Source organism: Hesperophylax consimilis, chromosome 23, assembly GCF_061612785.1.
Source record: "Hesperophylax consimilis isolate HC1 chromosome 23, BYU_Hcon_1.0, whole genome shotgun sequence".
NCBI lineage: Eukaryota > Metazoa > Arthropoda > Insecta > Trichoptera > Limnephilidae > Hesperophylax > Hesperophylax consimilis.
The window spans coordinates 17,013,102-17,030,981 of record NC_142858.1 but is presented as its reverse complement, the minus strand read 5'-3'; the positions used below and the strand labels follow the sequence as shown (position 1 = coordinate 17,030,981).

The 17,880-nt window shown below is 32.9% G+C and overlaps 1 protein-coding gene across 2 annotated transcripts; it reads right to left on the bottom strand.

The window, feature by feature from the left end:
* Window positions 1–44: 44 nt before the first annotated feature.
* LOC149412383 (uncharacterized) lies at window positions 45–12,979 on the bottom strand. Of its 2 annotated transcripts, none has more exons than XM_089645964.1 (6): window positions 12,684–12,979; window positions 8,146–9,689; window positions 7,297–7,914; window positions 4,658–6,998; window positions 4,186–4,316; window positions 45–3,001 (listed from the first exon to the last, which is right to left on the bottom strand). In XM_089645964.1, exons 1-6 carry the CDS (start codon window positions 12,889–12,891, stop codon window positions 2,342–2,344), a joined length of 5,502 nt encoding a protein of 1,833 aa, XP_089502090.1. In that variant the 5' UTR covers window positions 12,892–12,979; the 3' UTR covers window positions 45–2,341. The 2 variants fall into 2 exon arrangements, with proteins under 2 accessions (XP_089502090.1, XP_089502091.1); XM_089645965.1 differs by having other exon boundaries at window positions 47–3,001; window positions 4,186–4,289.
* Between the last annotated feature and the right edge of the window lie 4,901 nt (window positions 12,980–17,880).

The following is a 17,880-nucleotide window of genomic DNA, read 5'->3' as shown; positions in this document are numbered from 1 at the left end:
TCTTTTTAAAAAATAAAAAAAAAAATTAAAAAAATATAAAATGCTTAAGAGTAAACGGAACATATGTTATAAGCTACGCATTCATAGATGGAGCTAATTTAAAAGGAAAAATCCTATTTGCAAGTTATGCTTTAAAATATAAAGTTGAATTATTTGTTTGCTCAAGTATATACCGAATACGAAAAAATAGTTTTGTACTTATAAAAACTCAATTGTTTTAAGAAAGGCACCCAAATACAATTTTGTATCGGTGATTCAAGGGCATTATTGTATTTGTAAGCCTATCTTAAAAGAAATCAGTTATTATAGACACAAAATTTATTTATATACATATTTGGCACGTACAAGCGCAAACATTCATCTTACTATTTTAAAATGTAACTTGAAAAAAGTGTCTTTTTGTAAAATAATTAAATTAACGCCCTCTATGGTCGTATAGATTATAATGTATGTTCTGTTAACCCTTGGAACATAGCTTTAAAATACTAAACAAATTTTGCGCCCGTACATAGGTATTATGAATATGAATAAATAGTTTTATCCCTATAGAAATTCAATTCTTTCAAGAAAGGCATACAAAATACAATATTGTATCGATGATTCAATCCTTAGTTTACATTTATCCATAAGTGCCTTTTTGACTCAAACAGTGAGTCAATTAATCACTCAATGGATTGAAAATTTGAATATGGAAGATCTATAAAATAACAATAAATATGCCAATAACACATCAGCAGTGGACAGCTACAAAAAAAACTATTTTCAATTTTGTTGATTTTTTTTGACAAATTTTCATTTGATTCGCTAACAGCGGCAGTTCATGACCTATTTCATTGGGAATTCAGTCGGAGATTAAAAAAGGGAAAATAAAATCCCCCATTTATAAATTCTATGTTGGTCTTTTCCATAATTATACATACTTTTCTTTAGATCTAAGGGAATTTCATTGTACCACTGCACCAAGGATTAGCGACCTAGCAATACTAGACTTGATGATTCACTAAAGTGTCTGTGGTTAATGAATATAATGTCAAAAGTTATGTAGATTGTTTTAACCCTTTCGGATTGTGTATATTTGAAAAAAAAAACACATAAATTTATTCCTCCCTATCCTATCTAGAGTGAATAAAAAAAATACCTTTTTGTTTTTCAATTTGCTGGTTTTGCTGCCGTGTTTTAATTGGCTTTGTGCAGTTTTTTAAAAATGGATTTTTGGTCATTTTGAATTCCATTTTTGTTTTGTATTCAATTTTGATCGAATTTTTTTAAATGTAAGTTTTGAAGATATTTATTCAATGTTTAATTTTTAAGACATTTTTTAAATTGAATAAAATGTCATAATTCTGCCAACAATGTTCTTTTTGTACTTTTATGTAAAAAACACGCCCTCCGAGAGCTACATAATGTTTTTTTTTTTTCAAATAACTTTATCAATTGTTATCGAGTATCAAATATGTTCCACCACTGCCAGTTTTAATTCAGGCCTGAAAGGGTAAAATACGAAAAACGTAATTTACACAAGAAACTGTCTTTTCATATAAAAAAGGAACATCTTCAGTAATGAACTTAAAACATCACAGAAAAAATCTATCGATTCTTGCAAAATTATTATTACTATTCCTTACAAATTTGGTGTTAAAAAATCTCATAGTCGCTGCAAACCCGATTCCTAAGGTTTGCAAATTCGTATGGTTTACTGCTGTAACGCCAGTATTATGTTTTGCATGAACTATTTCTTAGAACAAAAAGTCCCATAGTTGCAGAATGAATAACACACATATGGGATTCATATTAAACTTGCTCTCAAGCATTATTAATACGGAAGGATGGAATTTGAGTAGTGTGCTGTTTAAAGAGTGGAAGAATTATAATAATTAATTAAATAAATTATGATACTAGTTTGTCTTGTTATCTATTCTTCTTTATGGGAGTTACTGTAGAGAAAACTGCCACTGTTCACTTATAATAGTAATTTTAACAAATCGACTAGTTTCATTCCTTCCACCAGCACTCGTTTAATATTAGTCAGTACCACTTAAATATATTACTTAAGTCTATGACTGAATGTATAAACAAATTATATAGCTGTCAAAGTATAACTAATCCAAAACTTTTCTCGTTTAAATATGAAAAATGTGGAACCATGGAAACCGATAGCTACCGATTTATTAAAAAATGTTGAAACTAAAACAATATTATGCATCTGTCTCCAGGAATTGATTATCGATTGGTTCTCCCAAATATACAAAAAGAGCTAAATGAAATCAACTAGCGTATTTAAAGGTACTTTGGTGATACTCCTCATCTATGCAAAATAAAGACAAAATGAGAACTCAAGCATTTATGAGTATAACATTTTGTACTCTTGGCAAGCTTCAAGGATTAAACCGTCCAGAATTGAATCGGTCAATTCATTTTTAACGTCAATTTCATTTTCTTCTATATTTACCCAATCAATTTCTTCCCTGTAAAGTTCCTTAATTAGGAGCTCGTTTACATAGTCTTGCCTTTTGTGTGCCCAATTGACTAGAAGATTATCTTTTTGCACACTGTTCTCTAATCCCAAAATGTCTTTGACTTTCTTCTCCACTCGGAGACAGACATCTTTTTTGTTGAATGACTTAAATTTGTTTTCCTTATTGTACTCCCACAATTTACACGGTTTTATGACGATTTCTGAGAATTCCTTTTCAAAAGTCTCTTGGCAAATATCAAAGAGATATTCCTTGTTCTTTATTTCTAATGTAGATACTTTGTCACTTTTTGAAAAGTTCTTGTAGGTAATGTTCTCGGAGTTGCCTTTGGAGAATTGATTCCATAGCCAGTTACAGTAAGATTCAATGGTGTGGATGGCTCTAGGGGTCACCTTGAGGGTGATGCTCTTGGGACTCGGGCTGAGTTTGGTGTCCTCTGAAGGGGGAATATACGGTGGCGGTGGCTTGTCCGGTATCTCTCTCACTAAACAGTAAGGCAATTGTGACTGCTGCTCCAGAGCTTTGATCTGAAATTAAACATTTGCTTTGTTACATTACATCATGTGTAAACAGGTTACAAGTGCTGACAAAATTTTAAATCATAGATTTACATTGCTGGATTTGACACAGATTTTTTTTGACAAATTCATATCTCTAACCATGGAGAATATGTAGTATGTATCTTTTATACATTCAAACTGACAGACTTTAATCTGTGTGATCTATATTACATGTTATGACAAAAGGGTTAGTACAAAACTTTTCTTTAACCGCTTCTGTGCCAAGAGCGCGTATAGGCGCATTCTTGGCCGAGCTCAGCTGGCCCGCCATAGAAAAATAGCGCGTATTCGCACTATTCTTTGAGCCTCTGTAGCATATATATGTCACGTTTTTTGATTTATTTAAAATATGGAACACACAGAGACATCTATTGGGATGATTTTGTAGTACTTCACCAAACAAACTAAATTACAGTTTTCGGATATTTTCGATTTTACAGAGATCTACCCAGGAGCTTCGTTTGACAGACAACAGTGTCTTGAGACAATTGTTTCCTGTGTTGTTTGAAATTTTGTTTTTGTTTTACGTAAATATATACTTTTTGATACTCGTGCGAAACAAATAATAGTTAATTCAATTTTTTTTTAACAATAAAAATAAAAATAATTCAGTTTACAATTAAAAAACAATCGATCTAAATAATTGCTCCTTTTAATTAATTGTTAATATTTTTCTAATGCAAGTTCCTATATTTATGTGACAAGTTGTGACAACCCTGACATTTTCTGAAAAATTAAAATCTTTTTATCTAAGTGAAGGGCGGCAAATATGTTGCAAATTGAATAAATTTGGTAAGTCATTTAAATATTCTTTCAAGGTGTAATGTTTTTAATTTATAAGAAGATGTAAAAATGATTTATTTTGATTAATAATTCACGGCCTGCTGTGCACAGCGACCCTTCTACCTACTGGCATTTAACCTTTTAAATGCCAGTAGGTAGAAGTGTAGCTGTGCACAGCAGGCCAAGAATGCGAGTTAACTCGCTCTTGGCACAGAAGCAGTTAAAGGGTTAAAAGTTTATGTGTGTATAATCAAGTAAGTTCACGTTTTTCCGAAACATGTTATAAAAAAATAAACTGAATAAAAAAAGGAAACAAATAAATAAGTAAAAATAAAGTATTCATTAAACCAACATAAAATAATACTAACTTCTAATTCAATAGCAAGTTGCTTCTTCCTTAATTCTTCTGCTTCGTCTATGCGGCAAATGGACAATGATACTGCCGCAGGGGAGTACTCTCCAGTGGGTGAGTCTGTAATATTAGGTTGGGCTGTAAAAACTAGTACATAATATATATTGAAAGTAAATTCAAATGAAAAACAGATATTTTATTTAAATATAAATAATTCCAGCTGCATGGAATACGGTGACCGGATAAATCATCAAAATGATAATTCATCACATCTTTAAAAAGTTATATAAAGTCATGGAAAGTGATGAAACAAAAACTTTATTAACTGGGTTAAGTAGGTTAGGTTAAAAAAAAAAATTTCATTGTTTTTAATGACTTTATATCACTTTTTAAAAGTGTGTTGAATAGTCACTGTGTTGAGTTAGCATGGAACCGTGGAATACATGTCATAAAACTGAAGTTAGCTACAACAGGAAGATGCAACTTACCTCTTGGGCTCTGGTCAGGACTGGGGGTAATAGTTTCTTGGCCCAGCAAGATATCATTGAAAGAATGAGATTTAGCATCAGTTCCTCCTTCAGTTTTATGTTTTTCTTTTTGATAGCCCCCCTCCACACAGTCACTTTGGGCATCTATTTCTGTTGAAGGTGGAAGAGCTAAATCCTTCTCTTCAGGTGTCATTAGTTCATCATCACAACTATTTTGGTCTTTATGAATTTCATCACTTTCATGATCCGTTCTAGGTTTGTCAACAATATCGATTTTGGAATCTACTTGGATTTTTTCTGTTAAAGTTTCTTTAATTAGTGGAAACTTAGGAATCATGTCTTCATCAAACAATTTATTTGCAGTCAATCCAACAAACTCTGTATTTGCTATTGATTTTTGAAGTATCTCCATTTGAGATATATTTTCAGTAGGTTTAATGTTATCACATTTGTTTAAAACTACCACATTTCTAATAGACAGTGAAAGGTTTTGTTTTACTTTGTCTTCTGAATAATTTTGTTTAAAATACGATTCATCATCTTTAGATTGATCATCAAGTAGTTTACTTTTGACTTTGGCAATCGAAGCAATGTCTTCTTTAAAAGGGATTAAATCTGAATTAAATGAAGTAGGCAGAATTTTTGAATCAGCTTCAATATATGTTTGTCTGACCAATGGTGATGTTTCTTTATGTTCACTTCTATCTTCCAGGGTGAAATCATCACTGTATTGTATGTTCTCCACATTTTCACACTGTTCGTTTATTTTGGAAATGTCCAATTGTGTGAGTTCCTCTACAAGGCTGTGTGCTGTAGATTTTGAGGAATCACTTTGGTCACTGGAATCTATGCTTAAATTTTCTTTGATTGTAAATGTATCTGATAAAACATTATTATCCTGAGACTTCATTTCTATATCATCATTGAGATTATTTACTTCAGATACTTTGTCAATGATGGCCAGTTTGTCGGGGTGATTGACAGGCAGTAACTGAATCTTTGGATGATACGAATTTGACTGAATCAAATTGTTAAGAATATTGGTATTGTTATTACCTTGCTCATTGGAAGACTTCAATAATGAGCTGGAATAGTTGTTACAATCCTCCGTGTTATAGTTACATTGTGAGCTTGTGTTTATAGATTGGGCAGAAATGTGTGAGATTTTGGTAACAAGTTCTCTGGTACTTTCATCTGGTTTATTTGCCTTGGCCAAAGAAAAGTTGTCAACATTCTGTGGTAAATTACATTGAAGAGTTTTTAGAAGATCCTGTAGAGCAAATTGTTTAGCTTCTTCGAAGAAATAGTCCAGTGAATCTTTTGACATGTGATAATCCTCTTTATCATCATACTTTTTGTGGCTGTCTCCTGTTATTTTTTCCCAAAGTTTATTCAGACTATATCCACTCAAAACGAAGTTGTAATCAGCTTTCACGGCATCGGAAGACACATCATTGAGATTTTGTTCATCGCCAATTAACTTACTATCTGTAGTCGCATCGAGCCTTGACTGTATCTCAGGTGCTGTACTTTCAACCTCATTTTGATTAGTTTCCATAGCAGCATCAAACTCCTCACTGGGAATGTGGGCCTTACTATCACAAACCTCCATTGTGTTCAAAATTTCCAATGGAGCATTAAAGCTATGCGAATCTATAGCACTTGTAATATTTGGCATATTATCCTTTCTGGTACATGTTGTCTTTTTTAAATCAGCATTACCATCTGCACTTTTTATTTGTATTTGAGGGTTTTGTAGTCTATGTTCCATAGCTTTAATTTCTGCTGCATCCAACTGAACATCATAGTGCATATGTAAGAGTTCACTCAGTTTTCTCTTCTGTTTACTTAAGTCAACTTTCTTCTTCTCCAAGCTTTGCTGAACGTGACCGTAAGTAGAATTGCTAGCATTGGCTTCACTACTGAACGAGATGTTTATTCCTTTGACAGGAGAATTTTGAGTCCTGCCTTTAGATTGTAAAATTAATGAAGAATTCTTTAAGGAAGATGATTTCTTCTTGAAGTCTAGAGCACTCCCTTCACAGGAAAACATTCTTTTGAGATTTTTAAGTTGCCGTTTCAGCGTAGCTTTTCTTTCTTGCGATTGCTCTTCCTGAAATTTCTTGATGTGCTTTATTTCATTTCTTTCTTGTTGGGACTTCAACAACAAACCGCGCTGCTTCTTCTTCAGAAGAGGAACGAGTTCGTGATTTTGTTTTTTTTGCATTTGTAAGCAGAGTAATTCAAGTCTAGTTGCATCAAGAAGGGTTTTCTCTCGAACTTTCAATAGGGTATTGAGGTATTCAGAACGGACTTTTTCATCTTCTATGTACTGTGAAATCTGAAATGGAAATTAATATAAAAAATCATACAATAATTATACAACACACAAATAACATAAAGTGAGTTGAGAGGAACTTTTGTTCCTATGTTGAGTAGGGGTTTGGATTTCTTTAGGGTGATGAGTTTTGAGTTTCATATTTTTGTGTAGGTTTGGTCAAATAATCTTGTATAGTAAGTTAGATTCAAGTCTATGTGAGAGCTTTAAGATCTACTCAAATCATTCAATTGGTTTTGCACAAAGCATTACGTCTAAACGCCAATTCAAGATACGTGTTGTTAGGGAAAAAAACACTTACCAAGCAAACGCAGAATTTATTCAAATGATTCGACAAGCTCACGTCGTCACACAGTGAAATATCTCTCAGCTTCTTAGAATTAAAAGACGTATCAGATGAAACATCGTGAATCGATACATCATTCTGGTCAGTAATATTTCCAGTCAGCGATTGGTCACCAGAAAACTGGTCGAGGATATTAGTGATGGTGTTATTATGATTAAGAAACTCAGTCTGAGAGCAAGCTCTTGAGTCAGTGTGAATCGCATCTAAAGCAGTGTTCATTACAACGTGACTTTTGAATACATCATTATGAATCTCAGAGCTGGCATTCACCCCTTCGAATGATTTCATCACATCACGCATTTGCGACTGATTGTATACATTGGAAGATCTACGGGATTTGTTGAGAGAGTTAAAAGTGGTGATCCCCTGCAGCTTGTGTTCCAGATGCAGTTTGGTCAGGTGGTCATTCTCGTTTATTGACTGAGAAATATTAGCATTAGAAGAAACTTTTATGGAAGAGATATTTTTCAAATTCTCTTCGAATTGATGCCAGGTATTGTTGATACTATCATTCCCAGATTGAAAATTAGTAAACTGTGATGAATTCGGATTTTGTCTCATTGTTGATAGTGTCTGAAAAGTTAAAATAGTAACATTATTTCTACAAAAAAAATTACATATATAATTTAAGCAGTGAATAGAATTCGGGAAGGACTTGATAGTAAATGTTTTTATTATGTAATGTACTTTACAGGTCAAAAGCTAAGGTAAAATAGTTTAAAGTAAGTGTAATTAGAGTTTGCCAAAGCCTGATCGAGAATAGGTGAAATCTCAATCAACTTAAAAGAATAAAGCAGACATTACCTCTTCCACAACTTGCACCTGACGGAGAGACTCATTGAATGAATCCAGAAGAGTCAACTCATTTTTGAACTGTCTGTGATAATGTTTTGGTGTTAAAATTGTGCTCTCTTCAAAACTGTCTTTATCCACATCAATCTTTCTTGGCCATACTAAATTAATATCGGGTGCATTCAAAGTACTTCTCGAGGACCAATAGTCCTCACTGTTATGGTTTCGTATACATTCTTGGTTAGTATGATCAGAGTTTGTCAACAATCTTTTGTTTCTTTTAATATCCTTTTTGTGAGACTCACTGGATACTATATGATCAACTTTATCAACTTGTTCATTGAAGGTAATTGAAACAGTCAAGTTTTGAATTTCTTGTAAAGAGGACTTTAGTTCTGATATAATAGTAGACTTCTGCAAAATTTCTTTTGTCACCCGGGGGTGGGGGGGGTCTGGTGATAAATCTACTAAAGTCCTTGGCTTTTTAAATACAGCATACTCGTGTGATGAATTATTAATGGAAGCATCCAAGTGTTTCACCAGCGTGGATTCAGAAAATAATGGCTTGTTGCGAGTATCATCTGCAAATGTGTGAGTTGTCGGCATAACATAGACAGAGTCGAGGTTTTGATTATAAATGGTGAAGAATGAAGGGTTCGCCAGGCATTCTTTCCTTAGCTTTTCCAAAGGGGACATATTGAACTGGGCAGTCATATCATCTTTAGCATCGGTTTTCATTTGTGGTGCATCTATTGACTTAGATAACTTCTTTTTTACAGCCGCTATAAAATTATATGGATAGTTTACAGACATATTGGGGATGCTCAAAGTATCCCCTGACTTTGAAATATCTTCTTTTATTTGATGGACATTTATTGTAGATTTTGAAACATCATCTTTCTGATTGTCCATTGGAAGATTGTCATTTAGAATTTGGACACTCTCTTTATTTTGAATTTTCAACGGTTCAATATGTTTTCTTGTTCTATAACCTCTATAAGAGGATTGTATCTTAATAGCTGCAGATTTGAGAATGGGGGAGTTACCATTAGGTGGTAGAAGAGCATCCTTCTTTGTATCAGTGAGAAGTATTCCTTGACTAGATGGAACCTCATTGACTGGATTCATAATGGGTACTTTTGTAGTTTCACAAAGAACATCCACACCCAGATTTGCATTACCAGGGGATATAATTTGGCCATCATTATTTGTTGGTAATGAGTCTAAACGTGGAAATTCATGCTTTTCAGGAACAATCTTGGAAGTATCTATAATCCTGTGATAAGCTTTATTGATGCCTGTATCCACAATATCATCTTTCTTCAAAGAAGACGGTGGACAAGGTGAATTCTTGCTTGGATTTTTCGGTTTCTGGGTTTTTCTTTTCAAATTTCGTTTGAGTAATAATTTAGACTTGATTTGTAATTCTTGTAAACTCTGCTTCTTTTTTTCATCCATATTCTTTTTCAAATCTTCATCATTTCTGAGTTTTTGCCTCCATTTTTTCTTCTGTTCAATAATGTAATCATGATTTGATTTTTCGTTGGTTGGCTCTTCTAAAAACATAAAAGAAAGTATGAAAAAATATTACCCTACAAATGACTTTCATATTCATTCACCCAAGGTATAATTCAACAAGTTGATTCTCGCAGATACACAACAAATTCCGCAAAAATCACCGTAAGCATATAATTATACAAAGCTGCCAGATGATCTATCCAGTTTCTTAAAGTTTAACACAATGACTAAATATGAAATTAATTACAAGGATCTGCGTGGATAACCACTAATCTGAGGTAAGCTTTACTGATTGAAGCTGTCACCAACATTCTCTGCTGTAACAAAATACATTTGGTAAAAAACAAATTAATTACGCTTCTCATTTTGTGTCTCAATAGTTTTGGGAATTAAGGAGATGACTAAGATAAATATATAAGAAACTAAGAATTTGTGAAATCCCGACCTTTTAATTTAAAAGAAACTAAGAGAGTTTAGTTCGGGGGCAGCGAGAAGGGACTACCTGACTTGTGTTTCTACACCTAGCCGTGTTTAGCTGTGGAAAGCCGGCGAGGGTTGGAAAAAATGGAGTTAAAGGATAGTGAGAGTTAAGTTCAAGGAGGGTTAATAAAAGGTTTACTTTAGTGTTAGGGTTTGGCAGGCGAAGAATCAAAGAATAGTGCGGTATCGAGATGGGAGAATTAAGCAATAGTAACAGGGGAGCTATGGCGATTGTAGAGGTAAATTACCTGAAGTGTTGAAGATATGACGGTGTGAATGTAAACTAGAAAAAAGTGTAAACGCCGTCAGTGCATCAAAAAATTACCTAATTAGTTAAATTCATCCCTTGAAAGCGAATGAAGAGATGGCGAATGTAGCGACCAGAACATACGCATAAGGCAAAATTTGAGAAAACAATCATACATTTAACAGGTGCAATACCTTTAACGGACTAGCGGAGCTAAAATAGTAATATTTATAAAATACTTAGAAGACTCATTATAAGTTTATGAGGTAATGCTTGGTGTTGCAAAAATTACCTGAAAAACAAAACCCCTTATGCTATTTATTTTATTGCATCTTGTAGAGTTTCTGCAAATATGACATGGAGCAGGCGAACTTTGCGTCATACTTCAAGTGGCGAGTAAAGAAAAGGGGCTGTTAGAAGGAAAATGCTGTACTTATTAAATATCTATCGTTAACTTTATACCCGCGGCCGATGCACACATATGTGATTTGGAAAGTGACTGAGTGGCACCCAATAATCAAGCAGAAAGTAAAGGTCAAACCGAGTTTAAAATATGGCTTATTCTTTATTCCATTGATACCTGTTGAAAAAACAAAGTCCCCAATTTTAGGCAGCCGGGAGGAGATCTCATGCCATTTAGTCGATAAGTATATTTCTCTCGTTTCAGTTTTGTTCATTTAATTCCGTAACTTACATGTGTATGTTATTGTAATAAAAAATTCAAGCTACAGAATAAAATATGTCTTAAAATGATAAATAAAAATGTTCAAATCAAGCCACCTACAGTGGATGTACAAGCTAATTTGTTGAGCAGTGTACCAGCTAATCTGGTACCTGGAAGACCTGGATTAAATGAAGTAAGAAAGGCAAATCTACAAGCACACTGTTTTATTAAATAACAGAAAGGAGAAATTACTAGTTTTACGCTGTCAACATCAACTGTGAATGGGTATTCCGCCCTTGTCCGTGAAATTTCTTCCTGGTGCACCAATGTGCAGAAAATCAATGCTGCTAGTAAAAAAAATACACTCTACTGCTCTAAATTGTGGGAAAAGTGCAACAACAGGAGAAGAGTAATACATTGTACCATCTTTCAAAAGACCAGTCAAGAATACCGGAAACGTTTTCTTAAATTATATTTAACAACAATTGCAATCAGAAAAAATGAAATTCTTACAGCAACAAACATAATATACAGTATATTATGAATTAAAGAGCAAAGAGGATGAAAAAATATCTTTCGCTAACCGATAGATATTTGTAAATCAGAATCTATCAAAATAACCACATATTTTTTCATAATCGCAAAACGAAGAAATTTAAACTAACAGGTGTAGATTGATATGAAGACAAAATTATAATTGTATAAATTATAATATTATAAATTTGAATAATTATATTGTATTTTGTAAAATATATATATATTTTTTTTAAATAAATAAGGTATGTGCAAATTACCGAGAATATTCTGGTTGTCTTCAAATTCATCCCCAGCTTGATGGAAGACTTGGACAAAACACATTTAAGGAAAAATTTTATAATGATTTCTAACCTCAAAATTCAAAGCAGACACACCACTCATGCTACCTGAATGTATTAATAGCAATATATATATATAATTTTATTAATTATCTGACTTTCTACAGAAATTAATAATTAATAGTAATAGCGTACAACATTATTACGTGTCTGTCCATAATAATCACAAACATGAATTTTAATGACTATTACAAAAGAATATTATACTTTTACCTATCTACAGTGATAAAAGAGAATGTCACTGACTTGGTTACGATTGAATTTAATCTTACTGTATTATATTTTTATTCAGAATTACTCGATAATGATCTTGGTCAGTCGACTTAGGTTTATGATGGATTTACCTCATACTTCTCGACTCAACAGATATGTCCATATACTGATCATTGTTAAAATTTGTGCGCGAATCAGATGTAGCCATGTAAATCTAGATTGTTAACAAACAATCCTTCAAACCATAATAAACCAAAATATAAATCCAAACGGTCATTGGCTGATACAAAAGGCAGCTGAATAAACATAGCTAAATGGTAATCATTGTTTCTCTTCAATAACATCATTCTGAATAGATTGTAAAGAGGAAAACAAAATTGTAATCCAGGCTTTTGCTTTAAAAGCACCTTCTTTATTAATAAAACGTAATAAAATAACAGCGAAACAGTCTGAACATCAGTTAAAGTTAGTAATAAAAACGCCAACAGCAATGCATATAGTTAAATGGTAGAACTAAACGCCAGTAATCAACATTCGCTAATTATATACATACCGATTAGCTTCGCATACTTTTTGACAGGGCTAGCTCCTGAGCGGGAGGACCTAGTGGAGAGAACTTCCCAAGTAGAGGACTTCATCTTCCTTTTGTTCAAATTATTCTTAGAAACTTCGCTGGCGTCGCTGAAGCCGATGTAGGCCGCTGGTTGGTAAACGACGGTCTTCCGCACAACGGGCCGGCGCTCATTGTTCTCGACGTTCATCTTCCTAAACTTAACCAACTACTAAACCTTTAAATTATGAAAACAACAAAATATGAAAAGTTCGGTACGCCATCGCGTTGACAGTAGAAATACGTTTACAAAACCTGTGTCGCGTCCATAGAATAATAATATTGATGTCTATGGAAAAGACAAAGACAATAATAGATTGTATAAAAATATGTCGTTTGAATGGGGCATTTATGAACACAAATATTTTTATTTCTGAATAAAAATAGATCAAACTATAGAATTACATAATATGCCTACACATTATATTTAGTTTTTTTTAACCCCTACTGTAAAATTTACTAATAAAAATATTCTAACAATATTTAAGTATTTTTTTTTGTTCATTAAAAAAGGTGATTTAAAATAATTTATTAAACTGTGATTTTTAATTAGGTTTTTATTTATATGAAGTTTTAATTGTTAGGTTTCATCTGATTTTATCGACGAAAATAATTATTTTTACTTGTTAAACATTAGAGCAATTTTTTTTATATAGACATAAATGTATCACTGTTGTTTTTGACGGAGTTCCTTTACATTGTTTTAACTTTTAACCTTTTTCGAAAAAAAAAATTAGAAAAATAAACATTTCGTAGAGCGCCGTTGAGAAATAAAAGCGAATCAGAAAATTATTGTTTAGTGGAAATTGTGGAATGAAAAATTGAAAAAATTTTAAATGGCATTTCTTTTTATTTTTTTAACTGTAGGTATGTTAAATATAAGTTTTCAGCAAAATGTTGTGTTTAATAAAATAACTCCAAATTATAAATATATTTTAATTATTTTTTTTATCTTAACAATAATAACAATAATAATGTTCGGATCCCCCTCCTTATTTAGGGCGGCAACTATTTGCTGAAAAATTTGTTCTTAAATATTAAAATTTTAAATATCATCCATTTTTTTACATTAACCCCACACAGGAGGCCCTGTCCAAAATTTTACCTTAGGGCCCATGTCATCTTTTCAAGGAAGGAGAGAAAGTTCTCGGACGGTAAAAGAATGAGGGTTGGGTCGGAATCTAGTGATCAGTGTGTCCAGGAGTGATGGTCATTTGAATATATCCCTCCCACTGCAGCGCAAGGCGATGGGGCGAGGGACCAGTTGGAGACCAGCTGCATCAGGTGCATCTTGAACACACCTCACCCGATGAACCCGGACACCCCTGCTAAATTATCAAACGTTGCAAACTACTTGGAGTGACCTATGGCAGAGGTGTCGATTATCCCCATTTATTCAACGACTCAAATAACACCAAATTCATCCATTACAATCAGAGCTCGAAGTAAACCTCTTCCTGTCATTTGTAAAAAAAAAATAGTTCCTCTCAGATCTTCAAATTATCCAAAATGATCATCTTCCCTTATACAAATTAAAATATAATCACTTCACCCTATCCCCAACAATTTTAGAAGGGATCGGCATCTTTAAAAGCCATTCCAATCTCCCGGCCCGTATTGTCAATAATATATTCAATGACACATTATTTCCTCTAAATGGCCCAACTCCTCTCTTTTATTTACTGATGACTCCATATCTCCAGGCTCTCCTAACTGTTAACAAACATTTACCACAATAATTCTAATTACAGAATATTTAATTCAATTTCAAACCCATTTTCAATATGTTCAGCTGAGTGCATTGCAATAATTTCAATCTCTCAAATGTATAATCAAAAATAATTTTGAACATTCCCTTGTTATCTCTGACTCTCTCAGTCCCCTCCAAAACTTAAATCCAGTTATCTTCAACAACCTGATGATTACTTTGTATGCCTTATTCGAATGCTAATAGCCTCCATTCAAATCTCTGGTAAAACCGTAATTCTGATTTGGATTCCTGGACATGTTGGCATCGTGGGTAAGGATATTGCGGATACATTGGCAAAAGAAGGAACAATCAACCCTATTGTTACCCTCGTAAACCACATCCCCCTATTCGACATTTATTCTGTACTCAGAGAAAGATCCCGCAATGTTTGTTCAGAGTATTGGCACATTACTAGTCAATCTAAGGGAGCCTGCTATGCCTCAGTACAAAGGGCTATACCATAAAAATCGTGGTTTCAACCATTCCCCCATTTCTCCAAAAAATATTTTTTCTTACTTATTCGAATGAGGATTGGACATCGTTCAGTTCCTTCTCACCTTTTTAAAATTACCTTTACTCCTCATATTGTACATTCTGTGGTATAGAAGTGGTAGATATAGAACAATTTTTTTGGTTGTTCCTCTATAAATAAATATCTTCTCTTATATCAAGCCTAATTTAAAGTTGCCTTCCCTCCATTCTACATCTCATCTCTTCGATGTCTGAATTCGACTCCAATCTTCCATATAATTTTTAAATTTGCCAATTTAAACAAAATTAATATACGAGTATATATAAGGGAGAAGGCTGAATACTGTTTTATGAAAACCTTATAATTTTCTCAAATTTAAGTACTTCTGGCTCTTACGATATTTTGTCTTCTCCCTTACTACGATAGTATGTTGTGATATAAAATAATATAATAAAACATCGTGAAAGGGTGTTTTTTTGGTTAAAATTTCCATGTTTTATACCGCAAATTTGTGTTCCAACGTCAATCGGTGGTTTGTAATTTAAATTTATGTTCATCAAAAAGCTTTTTTTAATTTATTTTATATTTCATCATATTGGCATAGTAGGTAGGAAAAAGTTATGTTTGTAAATAATTAACTCAAAAATAATTGCCAAAGTTTCCTTTAAAATCATATAAAATTCTATTCTTAATGGCAAATATTTTATAATTTATAACGAAAATAAATAACTCACATCCGTACTTATACTAGATATTAGCTATAAATTTTTGTGTTTTGGATAATTATTTAGTATGTTTGAGTATTTTGGCTAAACGATTTTAGGTATCTATTCTCAATTAGTATAATTGGTAAATGTTTAACGAGGAGTTGGGAAGATTTTTTATTATTTAATTATCTTTATTTTATTAATATTATTAAATGTCTTCCTTGTCACTTTCTGGTAAAACACACGGTCGATCAGCGTTAATGGGAAACGCGAGATATTATTCTCTTAATCTAAAAGGAATTATTACCTTGGCACAGAGGGACTTAAGATTCCGCTAGTTTTACAGAACATTGCATAATTTTGACGTAATCGTATCAGAAAATCAAGGAATCCTTACATTTGTATGATTTTTGAGAATTCTTTGTTCGTTATACTTCGCAATTCATTAAATTTGATCATATATTTGACTGGTAGGTAAGTCAGTGAAAGTGACTTCCAATCCAGAAATCTTCATGAGACATCGCATGCACCGTAATTTATTGAGGTCAGTTCTGACGTTTGATATTATGGTAGGCCATTCAGAAGGTGCCCAAATTACCCTTCGTCTAAATTGCTCGTAAGCAATTAGGCACCGAGTCAACCAGCATCATTGTGTATTCTGGCAAGGGGTAATAATCGATAGTTGTTTCCTTAATAAATAGGGCAATTAGAAAATTTTGGCTAGCGTAGCAATATTCCTATTTTGTCCTACACAACTATTACAGTAAAATGCAACAAAACTTTTTTTTAGGCGTCGATAATTTTCAGATTACTAGTACGTTACTGTGCGAATTATAGAGTACCTTCTTTTTCCACCTGTTTCTCCCCAAATAAAACAGGACGCGGTTTTGTACCAACCCACATAAATGCTCTCTCTATAAGAGGAATATCGTCTTGTATAGCTGTTGGTCTCAAACTCTTCAAACTGTCTCCATGAGGTAAATGACCTTCTGTAAATCAAAACTAGCACATAAAAACTTATTCGAATCTTCTTTGTCTTTTTTGGTTAACCAAATGTGATTTTTTTACATTTATCCTTGTCAATTAAATGGGGTTTATGAATTTCACATTGAAATTCCGTATTTTGTTCTTCTGGCGCCATATTTTTAAACTTTTCACGAAAAATACAAAACTTAAAACACGTAGACTGGATATATTCACAGTCTTACATAGAGAACCCATGTAAACTTTTATTTTATTTACTTCTAGATTCATTTTAAAAGACCTTTAAAAGCTGATATAAACCCCAAGCGAGCCATTTAAAAAAAAAAATTGATATAAAAAATTCCAACTTCAGACTAGGTTTACACGAAAACGAAATCTCAAATAAAAAAATCAAAAGATAAAGTTATACGCTTGTACTAAGAGTTTCTAAACACCGCGAATATTTGTAATGCTTCTAAATTCCGTTGACAGGTATTTCTTACTTCTTACAGCTTTTATTTCTCATTATTTTTTATCATGCGCGCCACGAATTTATTTTAAGTGGTGAATTTTGGAACATGCGATAAGATTGAACTCTACCTCAGGCGTCTTTATAAAATACACTTTTATTTCGTTCTTTCGCTCTACGTACCCAAATCACCTAAGTGTCCCTCATTACCATTACGCTTACATCAGCATTGCATTCTGTGCGAATCTCCACATTTCTCTATACATGGTTTTACCGTGCACACGCCTCAGGTAATTAATTTATACAGCATTCAGTCTATTTCAGTTCTTTCTCTGCCAGTTCTATGTCTCACTCCCATAAACCATATATTAGGGTAGGTAGGTACCAGCAAGTGTTTACGGGGACACAAATAAAATGACTCAATTCAGCGTAGGTTTCTCAAAGTATTAATTTGTATAGATTTACAACTGAATGATCATAAAATTTTTCCTCCTTTCCATTATCCGGTCCACCTTGATACCTGTTTGGTCGGGATAATCCAGAATTCACCGTAAATCATTGCTCTTTATTTGTAGTACAACTTCGATACATTTTCTATGTTACTTCAATTTTCAACAGTCCAACCAAGTACTAAGGGTATTAATTATTTATTTATTTAAGTTTTGAATCCAGCAAGACTTCCAAGTTCATTAAACAAATTATATATCTTACCTGCGATAAGATCAGGAACAACAGCTTTTTTGTACGGAAATACAGAAATTTTCAAAATATACATTGAC

Coding starts and splice junctions, on each gene's coding strand:
- LOC149412383 (XM_089645964.1), bottom strand. CDS start 12,891: ATGAACGTCGAGAACAATGAGCGCCGGCCCGTTGTGCGGAAGACCGTC. Junction 9,690..12,683: donor AAAGTATGCGAAGCTAATCG/GTATGTATATAA, acceptor TTATGTTTTTAG/AAGAGCCAACCAACGAAAAA. Junction 6,999..7,296: donor ATAAATTCTGCGTTTGCTTG/GTAAGTGTTTTT, acceptor TTTCCATTTCAG/ATTTCACAGTACATAGAAGA.